General features: G+C 52.0%; 2 protein-coding genes across 2 annotated transcripts; one reads left to right on the forward strand and one right to left on the reverse strand.

Annotated features, from left to right (window-relative positions):
• Positions 1 to 2,348: 2,348 nt before the first annotated feature.
• Positions 2,349 to 13,880, forward strand: FH (fumarate hydratase). Its single transcript, XM_078610024.1, is given in 11 exon segments — positions 2,349 to 2,521; positions 4,285 to 4,344; positions 4,346 to 4,417; positions 6,441 to 6,551; positions 7,092 to 7,268; positions 8,523 to 8,705; positions 9,346 to 9,511; positions 10,245 to 10,448; positions 10,938 to 11,065; positions 12,116 to 12,269; positions 12,602 to 13,880. Coding segments are annotated over 11 exon segments (1,533 nt in total). The 5' UTR covers positions 2,349 to 2,386; the 3' UTR covers positions 12,745 to 13,880.
• LOC144729626 (dynein axonemal assembly factor 10-like) lies at positions 13,398 to 25,263 on the reverse strand. Its single transcript, XM_078610025.1, has 9 exons — positions 24,958 to 25,263; positions 22,053 to 22,161; positions 20,031 to 20,131; positions 18,867 to 18,997; positions 17,921 to 18,022; positions 17,331 to 17,446; positions 16,318 to 16,452; positions 15,229 to 15,326; positions 13,398 to 15,057 (listed from the first exon to the last, which is right to left on the reverse strand). Exons 1-9 carry the CDS (start codon positions 25,029 to 25,031, stop codon positions 14,850 to 14,852), a joined length of 1,074 nt encoding a protein of 357 aa, XP_078466151.1. The 5' UTR covers positions 25,032 to 25,263; the 3' UTR covers positions 13,398 to 14,849.
• Positions 25,264 to 26,312: the final 1,049 nt, after the last annotated feature.

Here is a 26,312-nt window from a genome sequence, read left to right on the forward strand (position 1 = left end):
CAGGCACCATGTGCGTGACAAAAAGAAAAAAGTAGCTACGCTCGATATCAGGGTCAAATGTATATTTGCAGTACATTATACACTACATACAACAATGAAAATACTGCACGATATACATTTTTCGTGGTTAATAACTAGTCACAAAAAACATATCCGGCGAAAAGTGCGTGTAATCCGGCGTTCGCATCAGTCCGGCCATCGTCAAACCAATGGTTGTGTTGAAACAAGATCGTAGTTACGGACATCATCCCCTTGCAGTCCTAGATTGGAGCGGTAAGTACGGTCGGTACAGTAAATACAATAACTTTTTACATTGGGATATTTATTCCAATTTCATTTAGTAAACACATTTAAAATACAAAAAAACAGAAACACAACACCTAAAAACACGTGCAAAATAAGCTATTTTAAATAATGATGCGATTATCCGGAGTTTTGGAAAAGCCAGCTCCCGCTGCCCATATCTGTAAACCCCTTATCAGTGCCCTACCTTATTACAGACCAATTTAGACCTTATTGATCACCCATGCCCTTATAAATCTTAACGTTCATCCTACAAAGTCCCATCACAAGGGAGAAACACAAATAGAAAAAACAATTGTTTATTTTTCTCACCCGTATTGAAACGGCTTTAGGCCGTATGGACCTGCCAACTCAATTTCCCTGTAGAAGAATACGGGTAAACCGTATGGATTGACAGGTTATGCCTTCCCCCCGAAGCCGCCAGATAATCTACTATCATGTTTTTGTACTGTGGACAGGTCGCTTTTGAAAAATAATACCTCCAGTGGGCTTTGTCAAGTCGGATGGAGAAGGTTTCATTTTATTTGTATGTGTTTGGGTTATTTGTTTAACTTTCTTGTACTCTGCACTCGTATCATGTGTTGTATTGTTTGTTATTTTGATTATAATCGATGATCGACCGTACATTTGACAGTTACTTGACGATGTGGCTGCCACGTGCCGCCCTGACAAAATGGCCACGTGTGGCGATCACCAATGGCGAAAGAGCAAACGACGCTTCCGATTGGTTGGGGCAACCTCGCAGCGACGCGAGATCTGATTGGTCGCGGTGCGTGCCTGCAACGACCCCACCGTCAAGGGCGTTTGACAGCTGTCAGTCGTGCGCATGCGCATAGACGGGTGTTATGGGGGGAGAGGGGGGGGGGAACTTGTAGCGGGTGGATTGGTTGAAACTCCCACGTGATCGCGACGTCACAGGATGCGCGGCCATATTACTAAGGGGAATTAAATCATGGGGGGGGGGGAGTTGAACGCATGCAAAATGCGAGTTGGTATAGATTTGAAGTTTGTATGAAGCGTTCCACAGCGCTTTATCAGCCGGCTCGGTGGGCCGTGCTACGATAACAACGCACCGGCCACTACTGCCATCGCTGTTACCACCGAATGTGTAAATCGTACCGTGTCTAAGCCACATACGGTTCAGCCCGTGTTTCTTGTACGGGGAAATTTTAGTCCTCAGGTCCACGCGGAGTACAGCCGTTTCAATACGGGCAAAAATTAACAATTAATACAGCATCAGCATGCAAGATCACCGACAGTAAGTAGCATGATTGACACCGATTAATACGTAAACAAGTTTTTTTTCGTCACGTAAATTTTTTTATCTATTTGTGTTTCTCCTTTGGGGCCGTCCATAAATGACGTCACGCGATTTTGAACGATTTTTTGACCCCCCCCCTCGTCACACGGCGTCACAAAAAGTCAACCCCCCCCCCCCTCAAATATGACGTCACAAAGCTCTGCCCCCCCCCCCCCCCCAAAAATAAAACATGCTTCAAATCGCTTTAAACTATTGTCATTGTAGTGCGTATTTAATGTGGCGCTGCACTCTGATGTTGAAGGAGGAAACTTTTATTAAAGAGTATATTTAATTAAATAGAACGTGTTGTCTATATTTAAAGTTGCGCATTTTGATGTGACGTCACATTTCTCAAACCCCCCCCCCTCGTCACACATCGTCACAAATGTCTGACCCCCCCCCCCTAGGTGCGTGACGTCATTTATGGACGGCCCCCAGATACATAGAGACCCACAGATACATATAGACCCATGGAGATTCATAGACATACATAGACAACCATAGTGATACATGGATATTGCATTCCGTGTCAACCCATATGGTTAACCCCGTATTCTTGAACAGTGAAATTGCGTTTTCAGGTAGGGGGCATCGATAATGGGTTGTTGGACAGGGCTGCTTATTTATTTATTTATCTATCGGGGGGGGGGGGTGAGGGGGCGTGGTCTTTTTTTAAAGTGAACCCCGTAGTAAGATGGCCGCCGGCGTGTTGCGGGGTGACATGACGTCACGCCGCCCAGGCCCCAACCCCCCCCCCCAGTCGGCGTCGTCCCCCGCTTGGCCATGCTGCTGATGCTGCTGCTCAGGACCTCGCTGAGGACGGGTCGCGGCCTCTCGCCGCTCGCCTCCTCCTCCACCTCCTCCACCATCACCACCACCTCCTCCTCCTTGCCGGGGCTCGGCGCCGTGCGGAGAATGGTGAGCGGGGGGTTGGAGAGCGGTTGGAGGTGCGGCGGTAGAGGAAGCGACAGAGCCACGGGACGGAGGCCACTCACCCCCCCTCCTCCTCCCTGCGGGTCGTTATATTTAGAGACTCCGCGCGGAGAGGTCGCGGAGACATCGGGGGGAGCTGGGGGGAGGGGGCTGGGGGAGGGGAGCTGGGGGGGAGGCTGAGGGGGAGTTTGGGAGGGGAGCTGAGGGGGGTGGAGCTGAAGGGGGGAGCTTGGGAGGGGAGCTGAGGGGGGTGCTGGGGGGGGAGCTGAGGGGGTGGAGCTGAAGGGGGGAGCTGAGGGGGGTGCTGGGGGGGAGCTGAGGGGGGGGGAGCTGAGGGGGGGGGGCTGAGGGGGAGTTTGGGGGGGGGAGCTGAGGGGGGGGGAGCTGAAGGGGGTAGCTGAGGGGGGTGCTGGGGGGGAGCTGAGGGGGGGAACTCGGGGGGGGGGGGGGGCTGAGCTGGAGGGGGGCTGAGGGGAGGGGGGCTGAGGGGAGGGGAGCTCGGGGGGAGCTGAGGGGGGGGGAGCACCTTGGTATGATGGCGAGGACCACGGATCAAAGGAGACCACCTCCGATTATCACGGCCGGCCACGTACGGGGGGCAGCCCCGTGGTGGGGCAGCATATCAATGGCACATTGATACGCTCTCATGATGATGCTCCAGTGATGATGATGATGATTACGTATTATACTCTTTGGTTATTTGGGTAAAGTCACGTGGGTATAAAATAAAATAAATCACGACGTTTCGGGCGCAACACAAGCGTCCATCATCAGGTGGGAAAGCTTGGCCTGCTGCTGCCGAGGCAGTCTGCAGACGGTGTTATACCTACGTGATTTTACCGAAAGAACCAAAGAATATTGATTTAAAGCTTTTTGTTTTAGCTATTATGTTTTATTATTTTATTACTTACCTTCTACGTGACTTTACCAAAATAACCAAGAAGATATTAGTTCTATGTTGGGCATTTTCATCACCTTTTCATACCGAACAGCTTGCCTCCCCCCCCCCCACACTTTCAGCACAATAAAACTGTTACCGTTTGCCATGTAAAGTGGTGGCACTCATTTGAATGAGTTGTCCAGAACCATTCACAGTGTCCCTAACATCTCAATTTGATTCTCTTTCGGTGTTTCTTGGCCTGCCTTTTGCCTGTCGCCAGCTTTTCCCTCTCTTTGGCACAAGTATGTACGTTTGTATGTATGTATGTTGAACTTTGATTTGAAGCTTTTGTGACTGCAGGGATTCATATTCTTGGTTCTTTCGGTAAAGTCACGTAGAAGGGAAATAATAAAATAAAATAAATATAAAACAATAAAAAATTCCCACGACGTTTCGACTGCAACACAAGCCATCATCATCAGGTGTGAAATCCACAAAGAAAAATTTCTGTGAGCTGTGGATTTCTGTGGATTTCACACCTGATGATGATTGCTTGTGTTGCAGTCGAAACGTGAGAATTTTTTATTGTTTTTATATTTATATTATTTTATTATTTCCCTTCTACGTGACTTTACCGAAAGAACCAAGACTATGTTGAACTTCTTTCGCGCCGTACGTAGCCAAAAGAACAACAAACGAAACACAAAAAAGCAGTTCTAAACGAACGAGTGTTCAAACTAGATTTTTCTTTGAAAATCGAAGTGCAACTTGCATCACACCAGCTGGTGATGATGACGGCTCACGACAACCGATACTTGGCTGATGTCCCCACACCCCCCTCCGTCCCATCCCCCTCCCCCGCGGGCAGGCGACCTCCGGTCACCGCATCGAGTCGGACACGTTCGGCGAGCTGCAGGTCCCCAGCGAACCGCTACTACGGGGCCCAGACCGTGCGCTCCGTCATGAACTTCAAGATTGGTGGCCCCAGCGAGCGCATGCCGGTGAGTCGCCGAGCCGACCGGCCGGCAGCCGGTGTGGCCATCAGCCCCGGTGCGAACTGGGTGGTGTCATGGGTCCCCCCGGTGTATCGGGGAGTTTTTAGGGGGCCGGTGAATTGGTGAGCTTAAAGAGGTCGTTGCGCTGATGAGACCGTGAAGTGGTGAATGGGTGAGTTCATGGGACAGTGAATTCCTGAGCCCTGGGTCTGGTGAACATGTGAGGCCACGGGCTGGTGAGGCCGTTAGCCAGTAACACATTCCTGCGGAGGGAGCTGGTAGGAACGTTGGGTTGCTCGGTCAATGGCCAGGGTCAACGGCAGCGTGGTGTATTCCGCAAATATGCCCGACTGTGAAGGCGGGCACAAGCCGGCGTGAGTAGGTTAAACGTTGAGTTTTATAAGGGCACCACGGGGTGACCAGCCCCTCTCCACCCCAGCCCCACCCCTCCCACCCAGCCCCTCCCCACCCTCCCCACCCAGCCCCCGCCCTCCCCACCCAGCCCCTCCCTGCACGACGGATGGACACAATAATCCCCCTGTGGGCTGGTGTAACCAGGAGGTTCCTACCAGTATAATAATAAGCATGTTCTTATCCAGAAAAGTTTCACTGAGTCTCAACTTTCTTTTTTGGCCAATTTCATCAGTGTTTGGCTAACCCTGAGCCCATGGGATTGTGATACGATGACCTTGTGGTCTGTTATGTGGCTCAAATTCCATCACAAGTTATCCATTGGTCTTTAACTAAGACAAATTGTAGAGTTGAACCTTATGGCGGGACCCCGGGGTCCCGAATAAACGGAAGTAAAAATCGTAATTGATGTATTTATTTTTGGCGACTCCGTCCCACCGCGCACATAAACGCCGTGACCCGCCTGGCGCGGATCATTCTGTCGTCGTGTCGTCCAAGCGCAGCAGCGAGGACGAATGTCGGTCATAAACAAAACTTTTTCACTTTGATTAGCGCATCGTGTAGAGCTCGTCGAGAGGAATAGATTGCTGTATCGTTCACCTTCAACAGACATAAAATGACGTCGCAACCCAATTTATGCGAGAGCCGGGGGCTTATGGGACCCCCCGGGGTTCCACCATAAGGTTCAGTTGTCAAGTGCCACAAATTCAACATGATGTATATTTTCCCAAAAGGGCATTTCTTTTTAACGTCGGGTATATGCTGCCCTGTATGGATATAATATCGAGCGGTCTCAGATAATTTTATTATTTAATTTAAAACATGTTTTGTTTTGGCTGTACCGATTGAAATTGTGCTTTTTCATGAGACTGATACAGTTTAATTGTGGTGTGTCTCAGCGAAGCAGTGCATCAGTCTGTGTCGGATAATGGCACGGGAAGTTGACATCCGGAACCTAATTCCAAGGTCATCCTTATCCCCATGAGGGGTTACACCGTTTGTTGCCCTCCAGAGATTTCCATCACATCTCAATCAAACCTGAAACGTTGAATTCTCAAGACTGGAATTCATAAAAAATGAACAATAACACCAAATGTAATCTGATGGGGGTTTTTTTTTTGGTACAGTCATTGGTGACTGGACTGAGACCATACACCTTCCTAAATTTGAGAAGCTGGTTTAATCACTGTTGACTTAAACCCGTAGTATCTGAACCAAAGCTGTTAGTGGTGCCAGCTCAATTCTCTGAATACTTGGCCAGCCGCCCACCAATAGAAGCTAAACACGCTGTTGAAGCTCAAGTTAATAAACGGCGTGTTTAGCTTTTGCTGCAATAACTTTTCACTCCACATCGTCATCACCGTTGTGGTCTTTATTGTCACTGTTGTTTTTGTTGTCATTGTATCTATTGCTGTCCTTGCCATTATCTATCGTTGTTGTTGTCGTCGTTGTTAACGTGGCTATCTTTGTTGTTGTCGTTATTATTGTTGTTGTCGTCGTCGTTGACATGGCTATTGTTGTTGTCGTCGTCGTTGTTGACATGGCTGTTGTTGTCGTTGTTGTTAACGTGGCTATCTTTGTTGTTGTCGTTATTATTGTTGTTGTGCTCGTGTGGCAGATCCCCGTGATCCATGCGTTTGGAATCCTGAAGCGCGCGGCCGCCGAGGTCAACAAGGACTACGGCCTGGACCCCAAGATCGCCGCCGCCATTATCCAGGCGGCTGACGAGGTCTTGTTTGAGTGCCTGGAAGCAAAAATCGCTAAAACTAAACGAAATTAAAGCGACGTTTTTATTTACATCGTGCAACAGCGCGATTAATTTTGAGTGTATTACGAGTGGTAGTAGCAACCTAACAATGCTCCTGGATTGCTTGTTGTACATGCGTGTCTGTGTGTGTTTACGTGTACACCTGTGCGTGCACTTGTGTGTGTGTGTGTTGTGCTGTGGATGTGTGTGTGGAGTGGTGGTGCAGTGGTTAGTGCGCCTCGATACGAACTCGGTCACCCGAGTTCCATTTCCGCTTATGGTCAACATCAGTGACGAATATCTGAACTGGCCCCTGGGCCTCCCCTAGGTTGACTCAACCTTAAAGGAATACCTGTATAAACATCAGCACTAGGGAGACAAAGGCAGCTGGGCGTGGTTCTGGTCACACCACCCCCTCGTGTGCCATTCCGGCCTTCATAGGTGCTCTCTAAACAGCACTTGCCTGTTAAAGGCTACACGGGGGGGGAACCTTTCATCCCTTGCGCTTGCGCCGGGTCACAGGTGACGAGCGGCAAGCTGGACGACCACTTCCCGCTGGTGGTCTGGCAGACGGGCTCCGGCACGCAGACCAACATGAACGTGAACGAGGTGATCAGCAACCGCGCCATCGAGATCATGGGCGGGCAGCTCGGCAGCAAGACGCCCGTGCACCCCAACGACCACGTCAACAAGAGCCAGGTGCGGCCATCGCCGCTCCCCGCGCCCCCTCGCATCGCTCGCCGTGGCGTCTTCAAGATCTGCCTCTGGATTAAAAAAAAAAAACTATCAACTATTTTTTATTTTACCGCCTCCTCGCCGCTCCTCCCGCGGCGGTTTCTCTGGCGCGTGACCAGAGGGGAGGGGGTACTCTTCAAACTAAACTATTACATTTATTTTTCGATTTAAAGCTTTCGTGACTGCAGGGATTCATCTTCTTGGTTCTTTTGGTAAAGTCACGTAAAAGGGAAATAATAAAATAATAAAAATAAAACATAAAATACAATTCTCACGACGTTTCGGCCACAACGCAAGCAGCCGTCCTCAGGTGAAGAACAGGTCTGTCGGAAAGACAGCATCTGAATGAACAGGTCTGTCTTTCCGACAGACCTGTTCTTCACCTGAGGATGGCTGCTTGCGTTGTGGCCGAAACGTCGTGAGAATTGTATTTTATTATGTTTATTTTTATTATTTTATTATTTCCCTTCTACGTGACTTTACCGAAAGAACCAAGAAGATATAACATTTATTACAACTTTTTATTTGTTTTACCAGGTAAGGCCCAACTGAGCAATACGGATCTTTTTCAGAGACGACCTGGCCATCACAAATGATAGCCCAACGAAGTGGCTTATCGCGTGGAATTTTATAGCAGGCAAATAATCTGAACGCACATTGATTCTAAATAGGGAGGGGAAAACCAGAGGACCTGGAGAAAAATCCACACGATCACGCGTAGAATAATCAAACTCCAAATATACAGGCGTCAGGAAGCCACGACCGCCTGTATACTCGGTGAGGTAGTTAACATCTCGCCACCGTTAAGCGGTGGTGGCTCTGTGCACATGGCTGCCTGTAATCCGGCACTGTGGAGGCAGCGAGAGTTGGTGGATCGCTGCACAGATGTTGTGAAACTCCCTTCCCGTGGGCATCGAGGAAGTGCCATAGCCTGGCTCGCCTCAAGGAGGAGGAACAATAAGTGGATGATTTGCCATCTGCCTCCATCTGTACGGGGATAGAGTGTTGCCCCCTCGTGTGTGTGGATTTTCTCCGGGCCTTCTGGTTTCCTCCCACGTGTATAATGCAGCACCCTCGTGAAAACAAGTGCCACGAATTAGCATGGCTCTGCTGGATGGCTAAATAAATAAATTGGGCAGCGTTAACGATGACCAAGTGGTCTCTTCCCACCTTCTGCTGCCCACCCCTCCCTACTACCCCGCCGCCCCGGCCACGCAGAGCTCCAACGACACGTTCCCGACGGCGATGCACATCGCGGTCGTGCGCGAAGTGAGCGGCGTGCTGCTGCCCGGCCTGCAGACGCTGCACGACGCGCTCGACGCCAAGGCGCGCGAGTTCCACGACATCGTCAAGATCGGGCGCACGCACACGCAGGACGCCGTGCCGCTCACGCTCGGACAGGTGACGGCTCGCACCCGCTCGCGATGCTCGCGATGCCCGCGATGCTCACGATGCTCACGATGCTCGCGCTCCCCATTTGAAGGATGCACGCGGGTTATGCAAAACTCGTGACCGGTTCAGATGTCGCTTGAGCCCAGGTGGCGCGGGGTTTGTGGCACGGCTGAGTCGCTGTTGTGATTCGCGCAATTCTGTCACCCCAGCACCACATGGATGGACGCGGTGCTGGTGGTGATGTTGGTTGTGGTGGTGGTGCCGGTATTGATGATGGTGCCACTGGTGGGATTGATGATGGTAGTGTTGGTATTGATGGTGGTGGCGGTGGTATTGATGGTGGTGGTGTTGGTATTGATGGTGGTGGTGGTGGTTTGTAATGGTGGTGGTATTGATGCTGGCATTGATGGTGGTTATGCTGGTAGGGAAGGTGGTATTGATGGCAAAGTTGTTTGTTGTGGTCTGGGTGTTTATGATTATAGTGTGTGTTGTGGTTATGGGGATTGTTGTGGTGGTTGGTGTTGATGGTGGAGCTTATGATGTTGTGGTGGAGGTGTTTAAGATGATAGTGTTTCTTAAGGTGGTGGGGATCTTTGTGTTGGTCGCGTTGGAAGTATCGGCGGTGGTGTTTATGCCGGTGGCGGTGCAGGAGTTCAGTGGCTACGTGCAGCAGCTGCACTACGGGATGGAGCGCATGCGCTCGGCGCTGCCGCGCGTGCTTGAGCTGGCGGCCGGCGGGACTGCCGTGGGCACCGGACTCAACACGCGCATCGGATTCGCAGAGAAGGTGGCGGCACAGGTGGCAAAGCAGACCGGTACGCCCGGTGGTGGTGGTGGTGGCAGATGTGGTGCTGACAGTGATTGAGGTGGTGGTGGTGATGGTGATGGCGGTAGTGATGGTGGTAGCGGCAATGACGGTGGTCGTGGTTTTGATGATGATGTTATTAGGGGGTGAGTGGTCGCGTAGTCAGTAGCATGCTGCGCTACGAATCCTGCGACCCGAGTTCGATTCCCACTAACGGTCACTAACACCGGTGACGATTTTCTGAAACGGTCCTGGGCCACCCCTAGGTCCACTCAGCCTGAATAAATTAGTACCTGGTGTGGTCTGTTTCTAGACAAAGGTTGCCGGGCATGGTGCTGGCCACCCATACCCACGTGTGCCGTGCCGGCCTTCATAGGAGTTCGCTAACAGCACTCGCCCCTGTTAAAAGGCTATATGGGTAATCTTTGCCTTTGTATGAGTGGTGGTAGTTGCTGATGGTCGTGGTGATTGTGATAAGTAGTGGTCATCTTAGCAGTGGTGATGATTATGGTGGTGGTAGTGGTGACGGTAATGACGGTGGGTGCCGGTAGTGGCGGCGCTGGTGGTGGTGTAGGCGGTGGGCGTAAATGATGATGGTGGCGGGGTGGTGTTACGACGATCGTGTCGCCACACCAAACCATTCTATCCCTTCTCCCCCTCCCGCCCTTCATCACTCCTCCTGACCTCCGACCCCCGGTGTCCTATCCGTCCCGCCGTAACCTTCCGAACTCCCGGGGAGGAAGGCCTGCCCTTCGTGACGGCGCCCAACAAGTTCGAGGCGCTGGCGGCGCACGACGCGCTCGTGGAGCTGAGCGGGCAGCTCAACGTGCTCGCGTGCAGCCTCATGAAGATCGCCAACGACATCCGCTTCCTGGGCTCAGGGCCGCGCTCCGGCCTGGGGGAGCTCAGCCTCCCCGAGAACGAGCCCGGCAGCAGCATCATGCCTGGTGACGCCTCGCTCCATCGCTCGCTCGCTCGCTCTCTCCGGAGCCCGTTCCCTCCCAACCGTTGCTCGCTCGCTCGCTCACCGTGTGCGGTTTGCGTTGGGTTGCTGTGCGAAACCCCCTCGTCTGCTGCGTTGCACCGTGTTGCTTTGTGTAACCTCGCCTGTGTGTGTGTCATGCTGCCGCTGTGCGTGACCCCGTGTGCATGTTGTGTGGGCCGTGTGTAATCCCATGTGTAGAATTGTGTTGCTGTGTGTATCTCCGTGTGGATATTGTGTTGCTGTGCGTAACCCAGCGTGTTGACGTGTCTGACCCCGCGCGTGCGTGGCGTTGTGCCGCTGTGTGTGACCCAGCGTGTTCGTATTGCTGTATGTGACCCCATTTGCATAGCGTTGTGCCACTGTGACCCCGTGTGTGCTGCGTTGCCGCTGTGTGACCCCGCGTGTGCGTGGCGTTGTGCCGCTGCCTGACCCCGTGTCTGTGGCGGTGCAGGCAAAGTGAACCCCACGCAGTGCGAGGCCATCACCATGGTGGCCGCGCAGGTGATGGGCAACCACGTCGCCGTCACCATCGGCGGCAGCAACGGCCACTTTGAGCTCAACGTCTTCAAGCCCATGATTGTACGCGCCCGCTCACTCCATTCCTCGCCGTCATCATCGCCCTCACCATCATCGCCGTCGCCATTATCATCGGCATTACCATCATTTTCTCTGCAACCGTTACTCTAATTATTTCCGCATTTTTGTTATTGTTGCCGTCGTCGTTATAATGAGGTATTCAGTGATGCGTTGAGTCGTGTCGATTCTTAAGCTCACTACGCACGCATCTCACGGGGCATGCGAGAAGCAACACGTGTTGATTTGCAGGTGCGTGTTTTTTGTCACGTGACCCATGCGGTCACTGGAGAGTAGGGAAAAGAATGGAGGGAAGTGAATGGAGGGAATGAATGCGGGGGATTGAATAAAGTGAATGGAGGGATTGAACGGGGCGGGGGGGGGGGGAGAAAGTGGAGATCAATGGAGGAACTGGATGGCGGGGGCTGAATGGAGGAAGTAAATTTAGGAGGAACTGAACGGGCGTGAATCGAGGAGTGATATGAAGAGGAGATGCATGAAGGCGGTGAATCACACTGGTCAACAAAAAAAATATTTTTTTCTGGCCTGGACTTTTGCAGCTGTTTTAGACTAATTTTAGGGTGCTGATTCCAAATCTGATCTCAGATTTGATCTATCATACCCCATTTTCATTGATTTTACCAGAAAATAACTCTGTCACTTATGATTGCAAGTTGTTGCGAGTCAGTGACTACTTTAGTGTTAAAATATGGTGCTGTATTTTTAGGATAGTGTTTATAATATAATTTTATGTAGATATCCACATTTATTTAATATTTTTATTCTGCAGTTTTTATTGAAGATGCAATATTTGATATCTCAAAAACCTGATGTGATAGACAAAAACTGATGCAAGATTTGGAATCAGCACCCCGAAATTACCTTAAACCCGTTGGAATACGTTATGCCAGAAAAAGTGTGTTGACCAGTGTCATTAAAGGCGAGGGTGGGCGAATCGAGGGTGTGAATCGTAACCGTGACGGATCATGCCCCCTCTCTCCGTCTCCCTCTTTCTCCTCCCCTCTCCGCCCGCCCGCCCGCCTCCCCCGCCGGCAGGTGAAGAACGTGCTCAACTCGACGCGGCTGCTGGGCGACGCGTGCGTCTCCTTCGCCGAGAACTGCGTGGCGGGCATGCAGGCGAACCGCGAGCGCATCGACAAGCTCATGAGCGAGTCGCTCATGCTCGTCACCGCCCTCAACCCGCACATCGGTGCGTACGCACGCACGCGCCATCATCTTGCGAGATAACACACCGTGACGCCCGTGTGGTGGGCGTGGTGGTCGTGACCCATAAGAGATGGCTGGTTAGGGCCAGCAAGGCTCGGTCACTTGTGATTATTTATTTTTATCAGCTGAAACGAAGTGACAGAAAAATAATACAATCGGAACACTTAATCGTCAAGTGTCCCCGTGTGCATTTTGACTGTCGTGCCCCCTCGAATTTTTGTATGCCACCCGTCCCACCCCCCACTTTCAAAAAAGGTCATGCTAACATTTGTTAAAAACCGCCGACCTTTCTGTGCGTCCTGTCGCCACTGCCAGGCTATGACAAGTCGGCCAAGATCGCCAAGCTGGCGCACAAGGAAGGCACCAACCTCAAGGAGGCGGCGCTGAAGCTCGGCTTCCTCACAGCCGAGGAGTTTGACCAATGGGTGCGGCCAGAGGACATGCTGGGCCCCAAGTGATGTGACCCCTGACCCCCTGCCACCCATACTTAACCGCACACTGCGATGCACCCCCCCCTCCCCCCCCGAATCTGCTGCTGAAGGTCCCCTCATGGCATGTTCGTCATGGGGGTTGCTCGACAAATACCTGATTGATCACTGCAGGTCGGCCGAGGACAGCTTTATATTTCCATCGCTACTCGTTAGCCCATGGCTGGGAATCGGACTCGGGTCGCTGGGTTAGTAATACAGCGTGCAAACCACGCATCATCACGTGCGTATGTCGGCATCGATTGTTTATTAATTGTGCAAACGTTTATGCAAATTATTTTCTAATGGTGTGTATAGGCTATCGGGAGTGAACACAGCTGTACAAACCAGCCAGAATGAACAAAAAACAAATTAATATATTCTTGAATTGAACCCTGACCCCGAATCTCGACAATTTATGGGTGGTGTGAATCTGGATAAGCTATACGTCTACTACCTGTTCCAGATAAGAGCTTTTTATCCCCCCAAGTTGCATCTTTAAATTTCTAGAAAACATCGCAGCACCTTGCATGACCAGGTTATTTTGCATTGTACAGCCTAAAGGCCCCATCAATAAATCTACGCAGATTTTACGCTTTCAAGTCTCGCATTTAAAATTCTCAAGAGAAACCACAGCCCACCGATGAAGCCACAAAAGTTTATTTACATCAGCGCACCACCGGATCGTCACAAGTTACGTTACGGAACAGACCAATCGAAAACAAAGCCACGTCTTGTATGAGTGTATGTCACTGAGCAGTTGAACGGGTGGGTGGGTGAGCGTTGCCAAAAAGCGTTGGCCAAGCACTTATGTTGAACTTCTGTCGCACCGTACGTAACCAAAGCGTGCTCATCGGAGGTACAGCAATGTTAAACTATATCCATAACCGTTGGCGATACAAGACATCGCAGTGAGTCAAACTGCTCAAACAGCGCACTGGATTCGTCATCGATATTGATTCCGAGGCTCAGGATACTGTAGGTGAAATCTCACGCGTTGTAATTGATGGGTTGTCGATTCGTGTCAGTTCGGATGTCTTGGGTTCGTTTGACGTCGGCAGCCACTAGTGACCACTACATCCACCGCAATGTAAAAAAAAATATTAAAACGAAACTGCAATCCTGAATGGTGACGATTCATCGAACTGCGCTGTGAGTGAACCATTTACCCCTCTTACAATCGATCTCAACTCCAACTTGGCAAGACGCTTTTCTTTCTGGGTGTTGATCTCCTTTCAAACAAGACACAAAAAACTATGACGACACTCGAAATGATGACGAAGCTATTCAAACAATAAAAATGACAAAACACTCAAAAACTATAAATGTAACCAGTGGCCCAACAGTAGCTTTGTCTCAAGACTATAAATAATTTATCTCCAGCTGATCAAGAGATCCTGGAGTTGACAATACGCTGGCCGCACCAAATGCCACAATGCACTCGGGCAAATTTGATGGAAATTGTTGCGGGCAATAATTGTGGCCCGATCCGCATTTACTCGGAGCAAATGGGTATTGTAACGACAGTCATGGCGATCTATCTATGAAACAAAAGAAAACAAATTGCTGGTGAAAACCGCCAATGACGATCGCCCTAAGTGTGCCTGCCTGGTGTGTGTGTGCCACTGCCTGAAAACGATAAAGTGGTCGCCCGACTCGATTGTCGAATTTGCATCGAGGTAAAATTCCCCTGCTTCCTCCACCACCTCCCATACTTAGCGAAGATAAGTTGCACACGCGTGTACAAAGACAGATCCCCCATATGGCCTTCGAACAAACTGTTGGGGCAAGTGCTTTTAACGAGCACCTATCAAGGCCGGCACGGCACACGGTGGGGGTGGATGGCCAGCACCACGCCCGATAGGCCGCCTTTGTCTTCCCAGTGGCGATGTTTACACATCGTACCAGGTACTCATTTGAGGCTGACTTGACCTAGGTGGAAGGCCCAGGACCGGTTACGATGATCGTCACCGATGTTGGTCATGGGCAGGAATAACATCCCATGCAGCTAAACTTGGTGACAATGGGCACATACGCACACATTCTACATGCGTGTACACACGTGGGTGCATATACACACGGTTGTGGGGGGAGCATCACATGCGGCCGAGCTTGGTGACGATAAGCACACGCAGTGTCTGGTCAAAGGCCGTGCACGCGCACAGGCCCTGCTTGTCAGGGCTCCAGTCCAAGCCGGCCACGGGCTGCGACGCCACCGTCATGTTCTGCAGCAGCGACACGCTGCCCGTCACGCCGGCCTCGTGCCCGTCATCGTCCTTGCGGCTCCGCTGGGCCGGGTACTCGCTGTGAACGGACGTGGACAGAAGCAGGCATGCGAACGGATAAACAAAGCGACGGATGGGACGGATAAACAGTGAAACCGATGGGCAGATAAACTGACAAATGGACTGCCGGCCTGCTCCACATGAGCAGGCCGGCGAGCGCAAGGCGGACTTGTCGGATGGACCGACTTACTACTTCCACAGGTTGAGGTTGCCCGAGCCGCCGGTCGTCATGAAGATGTCCCTGTTCTGCGGTAGGTGCCGCACGAGCCACACGGTCGACTTGTGGGCCTGAGGGTCAGAGGATGCGCGGCCAAATTAAACGTTCCCGGGGGCGGCCACTCGATCTGGTCACTCCGCAGACACGCACGCCACCTCCAGTTAACATATATGATGCAGGCTGTGAAACTCACAAACTCGCTGGGCTATGAAGTGGCCAGGAAATGGCAGTACGTTAAATAGGATTAACAACCCTTATAAAAACAGCTTTGCGCAGCCAACGCAATGATCCGTAGATGTTATTTGGTTTTGGCCATGTAGTAGATTGATGCCAAATTCCTCGTCATCACTCGATTTCAGAGCAGACCACACCGAGTGAAGGGAAAAGCGTCGAAGTTAAATTCAGTCGTGAAAAGCCTTAAAAGCCACTGGTTCTCAAGTGCAGACAGCTGATAGTAGTGGTAGGCAAGTCACCAATGGCTACATACGAAACATTGTCATTAAAAGTTGGTCTTTAGCTGGCTTTTTGAAAACGTGTTCACTTAAACTTTGGTGCAGATCATACAGTTTGAATGTCATGCCGGCCAATTAAAAAGGTCTGCCCCACGTAGTGAGAGGCCTATCCAAGTGAAGCACGGTTGCGTTGTGTTACATTCCAAAGACACTCTTGCACCTTAGGGTAGGCTTGTGCACAACCATTTTTTCTATCCACTGCTGGATGAGGCAGTCCCAACGCTGTGTGCGTCGTGGGGGTTATACGAACGACTACACTTCACCCCACCGATCAGTGCTGGTTAAAGAATATGGGAACAGATCAGGTCCGCACAACGAATGATTTTGCTGCACGGCACCTCTGCTACCCACCAAGTATTCCTGCATCCTATAGCAACCTGTTATGCGTGGTGGTTGCCCATTCAAGCGTTATCCAGGCTCGTTAACTTGAACTTCCGAGGTCGGGCGAGATCCGGGTGATCTGGTCGCAATCGAATTTGAGCCCAATGGTTGGGGACAAAAATAAAGTACAAACCCATTTGCGTCTCAAAAACCGGGTTGCATATCCCACCTTCTCTGTGAGCGACGCAAAGCCTCGCTTGGGGTGCTGGGTCCTCATGTCAAACACGTGGAACTTTCCCTCCAGCGTCGTGGCCACCAACTTGTTCATGGAGATGTCCCTGCGGTCAAACTCCACACTGCACACCTAACAAACGCAGATACACACCACACACACGTCACGCGTTTGGCAATCCAACACGCACGCCAGTCAAACTCCGCTCTGAGCAGAACACAGATAACCTGGCGCTGTGTGATGGGCACCAGAGGCAGTGTGGGGAGGCCCTCATCCAGCAGTGGATCTGCTGCCCAACACGTAGCGCCCCCCCAGCAGTAGCTCACAACAACCCGACGGTGCATGGCGGTCGCCCATCCCAGCGCTCTTCAGGCCGCCCCCCACGCTTAGCTTCCAAGATCTGACGAGGTGGGGGGGGGGCATCAAATTTCGGGTGGCTTTGCTCTCGAGTTGCCGCCGCTATTTCTAAACCGCGGAAAGCTTCAGGATGACATCACTAACATTGTCCCGACGAAGGGCGGCACAAACCCTGGCCACCATGAGTGAGATCTCGCCATGGTGGCGAGATGTTAACTGCCTCGCCTGGTTTACAGGAGATCGTGGATTCGATCCCGACCCTGACGTCTGTATATTTGGAGTTTGAATGTTTTCCCCTCCATATTTATAAACATGCGTTTTAGAGTATTTGGCGCCTATAAATTTACACGCCACGCAATAAGCCCACTTCGCTGAGCTATCATTTGTGGCCAGGTCGCTTCTGAAAAAGAGCTATATAGATCGGTGGGCCTTACCTGGTAAAATAAAAATAGTTTCGTTTTAAAAGCATCCCCCCTACCCACCTCCTCCCGCCAAGCGGCAGGGAAACCTCCGTGGGAGGAGCGGGCGAGGAGGTCATCAGATTCAGAATCTTTATTTTATCGTGGGCGAATCCGACGGGCTATGAAGCTCTTTTTCACAGATGTCCGGTAGGAGGGGGCGGGTCAGCAAGCTCCAACAAGAACGGCGCTCACCCCGTTCTTGATGTTGGTCTCCCAGCGAGTAGACATGGTCCTCAGATCGAAGAGCTTGATGTCTCCGTTGTCGTAGCCGGCGCACACGCAGCGCTCCTCCTGGGTGTGCGCGTGCCCTGCAAGCGCCGCGTTAGTTTGCCTGCGCGTCGATTGCTTTTTATTTCGGTTATCCTCCATTCGCTGACCCCTGCCCCCCACCCCCCACACGTGTGTTGAAGCAATCGCGTCTCCGGACACTGCGACAAGAAGCGTGGCGCACGTACCGAGCATCCAAGCACCATCCACCATCAAGCAGCACCTTTGTGTATGTGTGCTAATCGCAGGTGCCAACTCACCGCTCTCATCTCTGAGCCACCCAGCCACCCAATTTCTTTTAACCCCACTATCTTCGAGCAAAAGTTGGAATGCAAAAAATTGGCATTACCAATGTGCCCAACGATAAAAGTTTTTCAATCGGTGCACGTTAACTGCTGCCCTAGGAGTCATCACGGCGGGGGGGGAACCTCCGATGGCTTTGCTGTCGAATGTCAGCGCGGTCGGTTTTTACCGGCGCGCGGTGTTGCGATGTGGTGAGCGCGAGCAGCACGTACCGAACGCCACCGTCCAGCAATCTCTCTTGTTCTCTCCCTCCACGGGCTCCATGTTCGCGACAGGGACGTCCTTCTGTCGCGGGTCCCACACCTTCACCGTGCCTGCGTCGCGAGACAAAACAACCGCCATCCGTGTAGCCGAGTGCGAAGCGGCGTGGACCGGCCCGCGGTTGGGCTTTCAAGCAACGGTGCCCAACAAAACGCATGATGGGCGACCCTACCGCCACCTCACCACCTCACCATCACACTGCCAGGCTTCCACAACAACAACGTACAGCTCACGAGCAAGGCCAACACCGGGCTATCCGGCTTCCATGGAAACAATAAGGAGGCAGCGCTTTTAACGGGAGCCACGCAAACCGCGGAAGATGCGGATACCCGATGCACAAGTGGAGAATCGCAGACTCTCTCCCGCGTGTGACTGCGGCAACAAACACCAAACCGTGGAGCGTACAGCTTCGTACTGCCCCCCCCCCCCCCCAAAACAAAATTTGAAGTGGATGAGTGAGTTAGTGTGTGGGAAAGTGGGTGGGTGAATGAGCAATTCACCAATTCGCAAAACAGTTGAATGTCCAAATCACTTTGGAACTGAATCTCTGATAGTTGCCCGTTGTTGGCCATAGGAAATCACCAACATCAGGGAAATATTGGTTAATAATTTCACGTTGCCTTCGGAATGTCATCATCGCCGTCATCATCATAACCCCAGCCATGATCTATCTACTGCTGGAGGAACGCCTCCCCAGGCCGTCGCCATCTCCCACAATCTCGCGAGGTAATATTGCGCCCGGCGCGCGAGCCGAATTCACCGCCACGTCTTCGTCTTCTTTGCATACGGCACCTCAAACAGCACCCAAGACCTGTGCGGGGCGGGGCGGGGGAGGCCCTCATCTACGCAGCGAGTTGCTGGCGACCGGCGGCGGGGGTGGGTTGCGCAAGAACTTGCCATCTCTGCTGCCTGTGACGATTTCAGGCGCCCCTTCGCCAACACCGAGCCCTCCCACCCCGTCGATGCAGTTAATGATCTCCGTGTGTCCCTTCACCGTGTACACAGGCAGCGACGTCGCCTCCAGGTTCCTGGGAGATGGGAAAAGGCGGTTGTGTGTGGCTCTGGAGGTTAATGATGGTTGTGTCAGAAACACTTAAAAGCTGGCACCACTAAGATCTCCGAGGATCTAATCCAGGTTTTACCCGAAAGTGTTTATACCTGATTTAAAGCTTTCGTGACTGCAGGGATTCATCTTCTTGGTTCTTTCGGTAAAGTCACATAGAAGGGAAATAATAAAATAATAAAAATAAAACATTATAAAATAATTCTCACGACGTTTCGGCCACAACGCAAGCAGCCGTCCCTCAGGTGAAGAACAGGTCTGTTCTTCAGGTCTGTTCTTCACCTGAGGACGGCTGCTTGCGTTGTGGCCGAAACATTGTGAGAATTATTTTATTATGTTTTATTTTTATTTATTTTATTATTTCCCTTCTACGTGACTTTACCGAAAGAACCAAGAAGATGTTTATACCTGGTTCTCAAAATGGGTTTGTATGTATGTTAAACTTCTTTCGCACCATATGTAGCCAACCGTGCTAATCGGAGGTGCCTGGTAACCAGATAGCTTCAATAAAGCAGAATGGGAAAATAAGGTGGCTGGGTGGCCGGGTGGTTCAGACGTCAAAGCACTGATCCAGCACCGTAGAGATCCAGGGATCGCATCCAAGTTTCAGTCGTATGTAATCAAACCGGATTCTCTCATGTAGCAAGTCCATGGTCTCGGCCCAGTCATCAACGAATGCACGGACATTCATGACATTTAAATTTGGTTTGCCACTTAATTTGACAAAATATCAAACGTATTTTGTTTAACCGGGAGAAAACTCAAAGAGACCAGGATTAGTGTCATTTGCAAGAGCGACCTGGGTTGCCAAAATGACACTGCCGAATGACGAATCGCGCAATGTGTCATTTCCAGACGTCGTTTTCCAACGCGGGGTGCTTTCTTGCAAGAACTCTGTACGAAAACGTCTCCCCTGTCTCGATGGCCCAATGGGGAACCTGAGAGCCGGGCATGTGCGCCAACGGCACATCAACCTCTCGCGCACCCAAGTCTCTCACCATATGCTCATGTTGCCGTCGAAATCGCCCGTGGCCAGATGCCTCTGCTGAAGGCTCGCGGCCCCGAACGTCGCGCACTTCAACGGCTTTGCCTTCTCCGTCTGCGGAAACGCAACGGGGAGCTTCTCCGGGAACTGAACATCCCCGCCGGCACGACCCCGAAGGACACGTCCGGATGGGCACCCTTTAAATTGCCGGAGACTAAGCGGTTTGAAATGTTTTGCGCGGGGCGGCAGGTCTCATAATGGCCATGTGAGCGACTGTGCAGGCGAGGTTGATTTTATCGCTCCATCTCGACAGTCGATGTGCTCTCTCAGGCACGTTCCCTCCTTCGGCGGCATCAGTCTACATCTCGTCATTTGTTTCAGTAACTGCGTGATAATTAACGATAGTTTTGTACACGTGCCATTCGCGCCAGTCTCGTAGCACGAAGCTATCGCCATGTTTGTTTTCACAGGCACAGGAGTGTGCAGTAGTTTCAAGGTAGGGGACGTCGTTGCTGTGTTATAATTCGAATTCTGAAATCTGCGAGTGGGTTTTTGGAATTTGGAAATTTTGCACCACGACGCCGGCACACAGTGGGCCGACTCGTTTTGAACGCTGTCAGGGGAAACTCAACGAAAACGACGGCGTGTATCTTACAGTTATTATTCCCGCAGGAATAACCAAGGCGGCCTGCCGGATTCAAAACCTCTAACCTCCGCAACAAATTCCCCTGGAAAAACCCATCGGCGAGCTGTATGGCCCACCGATGGGTTTTTTTTATGGTTGCACTGCATGTTGTTCGGCATGACGTCCTGGTCAGGACGTCATACCGACAGCATGCGGTACAACCCGAAAATACATGGGATAGCTATTTCTTCGGTACACACATTCCGCTGTTTTCCAGTTGTGTTCCTCTGACCAATATATCAATGCGTTGAGCGAAACTGTGAAAAGCCAATGCATACGAAGATTACGCGATGTTTTTACACTTCGATTGGTTCCACGGATAATAGGCATCGCGGTTAGTCGAGCCGCGGATAACAGAGCCGGCGTTCGTCCCTCATCCATGACACCGGGGAGTTGAAGCGAGGCACGGCCACTGCCCTAACGCTCGCTCACGTGCGCGGGGGTAAAGTTCGGCAAACGGCGACAACTTCCTCACGTCGCCCCGGGAGATGAACGCGGCCGATTACGCGGGAGGAGCCGCCCCCATTACCTACACCCCCCTGCCGAGTTTGCCTGGAGACCACAACCGTTGCCAACAACGGCTCTGAGCACGCGTGAATTTAAGTGGAGAAAATAGTTTTTTGGTGCACGTTCTGTGTGTTTGTCTATGCAGCAGCGGCCGCAGTGGTCAGTGCACGGTGCTATGAACCCGGCAAGCAGCGTTCGCTTCCCACTCGGGGGCAATACTAGCGGCGATTATCTGAACTGGTTCTGTGCTCTTCCTCTAGGTCGACTCGGCCTTAAAATGAGTACGTGGTGCAGCGTGTAAACCATCATCAGTGGGGAGACAAAGGGGGTCATGCGTGGTACTTGCCGTACCACCCCCTCGTGTCTTGGTCTTTTGTCAGGAATACAGTCAGAGTTGAAGTCTGGCACGTGTTCATTTTGGGGTTGGGTTTAAATGTTGGATGTCGATTCCAGGCAAGGGTCAGAGTTAGAGTGAGGGTGCCGTGTGTGGGCAGTGTTAGGTATAAAGTTGGAGTCTTGTGTCTGGGTTAGGATTATGATCAGCTTTGAGGCCTTAGATCACAAGTTATGGTTAGAGTCTGGGTCTTTTGTGTGAGTTAGGGTCAGGTTTAGAGCTGTGGTCTTGCACTGATTAAAGGGTTAACACTAAGGTCTTGTGTTCAGGTTAGGTGTAGGGCTAGTCTGTGTTCTGTAACTGGATGAGGGTTTGGAGTCTTCATTTTGTATTCGGAATAGGATTAGGGTTGAAGTTGGGGTCTTATGTCACAGGTTAGTGTTAAGGTTGGAGCCCATGTCCTTTGTCCAGGTTTGGGTCAGGGTCAGAGTGCGGGTGTGGGCAGGCACCTCCGTGACGAGGTTGAGCTGCCCCTGCGTCACCTCGTACACCTGCAGGGCGCCCGTGCCCCTCGCCGTGCTGCCCAGGCACACGAGGCGCGCACTGCACGGCACCCATCTGCTCGCACCACCAGGATAACCACCAGGATAACCACCAGCATAACCATCAGCATCACCACCAGCGTCACCACCAGCATTACCACCAGCATAACCATCAGCATAACCATCAGCATCACCGCCAGCGTCACCACCAGCATAACCACCAGCATAACCATCAGCATCACCGCCAGCGTCACCACCAGCATAACCACCAGCATAACCATCAGCATCACCGCCAGCATCAACACCAGCATCACCACCAGGATAACCACCATCATAACCATCAGCATCACCGCCAGCATCACCACCAGCATCACCACCAGGATAACCACCAGCATAACCATCACCATCACCGCCAGCGTCACCACCAGGATAACCACCAGCATAACCATCACCATCACCGCCAGCATCACCACCAGGATAACCACCAGCATAACCATCAGCATCACCGCCAGCATCACCGCCAGCATCACCACCAGCATAACCATCAGCATCACCGCCAGCGTCACCACCAGCATAACCGCCAGCATCACCGCCGGCATCACTGCCGGCATCACCGCCAGCATAACCACCAGCATAACCATCAGCATCACCACCAGCATCACCACCAGGATAACCATCAGCGTCACCAGCAGCTTCACCAGCAGCGTCACCAGCAGCGTCACCTAAATCGCCACCACCAGTATCACCATCTCCACCAGCGTCACCACCATCACCGATACTGACATGACCACTACCATCACAAGCATCATCAACAGCCGCCATTCGCCACTAAGTGGGGGTGACCTCACCACGGTGCTTGTGCCAGGCTAGGTGCACCACCACCACCAGAATCATCACTAGCATCACCACGATTAACGATACCGAAATCACCAGCGCGGACATCACCACTACCACCAGCATCACCGAAATCAACAAAACACGTCATCTCTTTGCACGAGAATATATGCTCCGGATCTCAATTACAAGTCCGTATTACTGACGAATTAACCTACGACAGGTTCAACCCCGAAGCAGGGTCTGACCTGGACAATGTTCGGATGGGCGACCACCATCGTGCATAAACAGCTGCCATAGGCTGCCACGCAGTTACGCTACGTTGCGGGGGGCTGACAGCAGTGCAGCTGTATCAATTGTTGTTATGTAGGGGACAGTGCTTTCTATGCTCCCACGTGTATTATGCCCCCACGTTCACCAATCCGTACTGGCGAGCGTGGTGAAGTATGGTGAAAAACACCCCCCCCCCATCCCCACTGCGCCTTCCAACGATTCGCATGGCGTGGAAAGATGAGGGGCTCTGAAACATCAGTGGATTGACTAACGCCTACAAATTGGTATGCATAGTACTGGGTTTTTTTCGGGGGGGGGGGGGGGGGTTAGATTCGCGTAAATATGAATGTGTCGTTGAACCCGCCACCACCCGACACAGCCAATGAATAAGGTTTGCCACGTAAACAGAACGTGCCCAATTCGTTACCAGTACAAGCAACGCCGGTGTGTTGGGAGAGCAAATCCACAACATTCACAATCTGTCATATCGCGGTTTAAAGCATTGCGTTACGAACCCCCGATGTGCCGGTTAGACTCCCCGCCCACGGCCGCACGGACGTCAGCGGCCAAGTTGGTATCTCAGTTCTCAGTTTCAGTTTCATACTGGTATGAACCTCCTGGTTACACCAGCCCACAGGGGATTATTGTGTCCGTCCGTCGTGCATCCAAAAATTGGAGGGGTGGGGCTGGGTGGAGGGGTGGGGCTGGGTGGAGAGGGGAGGTTGGGGAGGGGCTGGGTGGGGAGGGTGGGGCTGGGTGGGGCTGGGTGGGGAGGGGCTGGGTGGGGAGGGGCTGGGAGGGGTGGGGCTGGGTGGGAGGGATGGAGCTGGGTGGAGAGGGGAGGGTGGGGCTGGGTGGGAGGGGTTGGGCTCGGTGGAGAGGGGAGGGGCTGGGTGGGGAGGGGAGGGGCTGGGTGGGAGGCGTGGGGCTGGGTGGAGAGGGGAGGGTGGGGTGGGGAGGGTGGGGCTGGGTGGGGTGGGGAGGGGTGGGGCTGGGTGGGAGGGGTGGGGCTGGGTGGGAGGGGTGGGGCTGGGTGGGAGGGGTGGGGCTGGGTGGGAGGGGTGGGGCTGGGTGGGAGGGGTGGGGCTGGGTGGGAGGGGTGGGGCTGGGTGGGAGGGGTGGGGCTGGGTGGGAGGGGTGGGGCTGGGTGGGAGGGGTGGGGCTGGGTGGGAGGGGTGGGGCTGGGTGGGAGGGGTGGGGCTGGGTGGGAAGGGGCCGGTCACCCCGTGGGCCCTTATAAAACTCAACGTTTAACCTACTCACGCCGACTTGTGCCCGCCCTCACAGTCGGGCATATTTGCGGAATACACCACGCCGCCGTTGACCCTGGCCATTGACCGAGCAACCCAACGTTCCTACCAGCTCCCTCCGCAGGACAATGTGTTACAGAAATGTGCTTTATTAGGTACAGCCCTGTGAGCCATTCGTCTCTTGAATCGGGTGCAACCTGTGGGTTTGATGCACGTTACGGTACCGCGTGTCGAACTTCTTTCGCACCGTACGTAGCCAACCGTGCTCATCGAGAGTTGCGGCGGGGGTGGGAGCGTGACAACAACCAACTGAACACGAACAAATGTGTACAGTATGAATGTCGAACTTCTTTCGCGCCGTACGTAGCCAACCGTGCTGATCGGAGGTTGCAAAGTTATGGTCAACACAACGACCCGCGGCTTCGTGGACGTCGGCTTGAGGTGGTGGGGGAGAAGGGAGCGAACTCATCCAGCTGTGGAGTGAGACTGCACACACACACACACACACCCCTCACCTGCAGTCGAAGAGCGTGAAATTCAGACTCTTCTGCACGTGAACTATGATCTGAGGCTTGTCCAACGTAGCCATGCCTTGCTTCTTCCTCAGCGCCCACTCTCTCTCAACCCGCCCTACTTTAACAAACGGCTATCGTGAAGAGAAATTGAGAAAGGTGACGACGTTCGACGTTGTTGACGAAGCTCACCGAGTTTTTTTGGTGTAAATAATAAGAAGAATTAAAACAATAACAACCTCGAGTGAAGAGCAACCCCCAGAGCGCCAACACGGCCGCGAAACGCGAGCCTGGGTCGGTATCGATTCCTCGAATCGTCGCCGCGCGATTCCATTTTGTTGCGAATCGATTCTCGCTCGTAAACCGGCGAGTCCTCGTTTAACGGCGGCCGATGGGTTCCTGGAAAGTGCCCGCGTGAGCCGCGTTTAAGCGAGAATAAGTAATATTAAAAAAGCACTTTTTTAAAAACACGCTTTTATGAAATGTTCCATCCCCACCCAGCCCCTCCCTGCACGACGGACGGACACAATAATCCCATGTGGGCTGGTGGAACCAGGTGGTTCCTACCAGTATTAGACCTATGTGTCTTCTCCTTCTGGGAGTGCATCATTCTAGCAGCATTGATTCAAGACAAGCAAACTCGACCTGGATTGGTTTTGACATACAGAGAGTCTCATCGGCAAAATCAGGCTTGCTTGAATCAATGCTGTTGAACTGCCCGATTCTATATGCAAGACACAACAATAGGAATGTTGCGCGTAACATGATTTAGTGATGCTGCTGCTACGTTGACGGCGGTGCACAAGCACAACATCGACCAGTTTAAAAACATAATCTTCCCCAGCGGACTGACTCTACAGGGAATGCATTATTTAATGTTGATTTATGTTTGAGCAAAAAAAAATGTTCACAATCGCATCCCCGTCAACCCATACGGTTTACCCGTATTCTTGTCCATGCAAATGAGTTTTAAAGTCCATACGGCGTACAACCGTTTCAATGCTGGCGAACTTTTTGGGTCTATTTGTTTGTCTTTCTCCCTTGTGATGGGACTTCATCGGATGAACGTTGAAATTTGTAAGGGCACGGGGTGACCAATAGCGTCTGAAGTGGTCAGTAATAAGTAGGGCACTGATAAGGGGGTGACAGGTATGCAATACTCTTTGTTTTTTTCGGTAAAGTCACGTAGGTAAAAAAGGAAAATAAATTAAATTACGACGTTTCGGAGGCAACACAAACCTCTGTCTTCAGGTGGCAATTTAATTGATTTTCTCTTTTTTACCGACGTGACTTTATCAAAAAAACCAAAGAGTATAGACCAGGGGTCTGCAACCTTTAAGACATAAAGAGCCACTTGG

Source organism: Lampetra planeri, chromosome 33, assembly GCF_965212315.1.
Source record: "Lampetra planeri chromosome 33, kcLamPlan1.2.h2, whole genome shotgun sequence".
NCBI classification, from domain to species: Eukaryota; Metazoa; Chordata; class Hyperoartia; order Petromyzontiformes; family Petromyzontidae; genus Lampetra; species Lampetra planeri.

Coding starts and splice junctions, on each gene's coding strand:
- LOC144729626 (XM_078610025.1), bottom strand. CDS start 25,031: ATGGCTACGTTGGACAAGCCTCAGATCATAGTTCACGTGCAGAAGAGT. Junction 22,162..24,957: donor TTCACGCTCTTCGACTGCAG/GTGAGGGGTGTG, acceptor TGGTGCGAGCAG/ATGGGTGCCGTGCAGTGCGC. Junction 17,447..17,920: donor TTGCTGGACGGTGGCGTTCG/GTACGTGCTGCT, acceptor CGGCGCTTGCAG/GGCACGCGCACACCCAGGAG.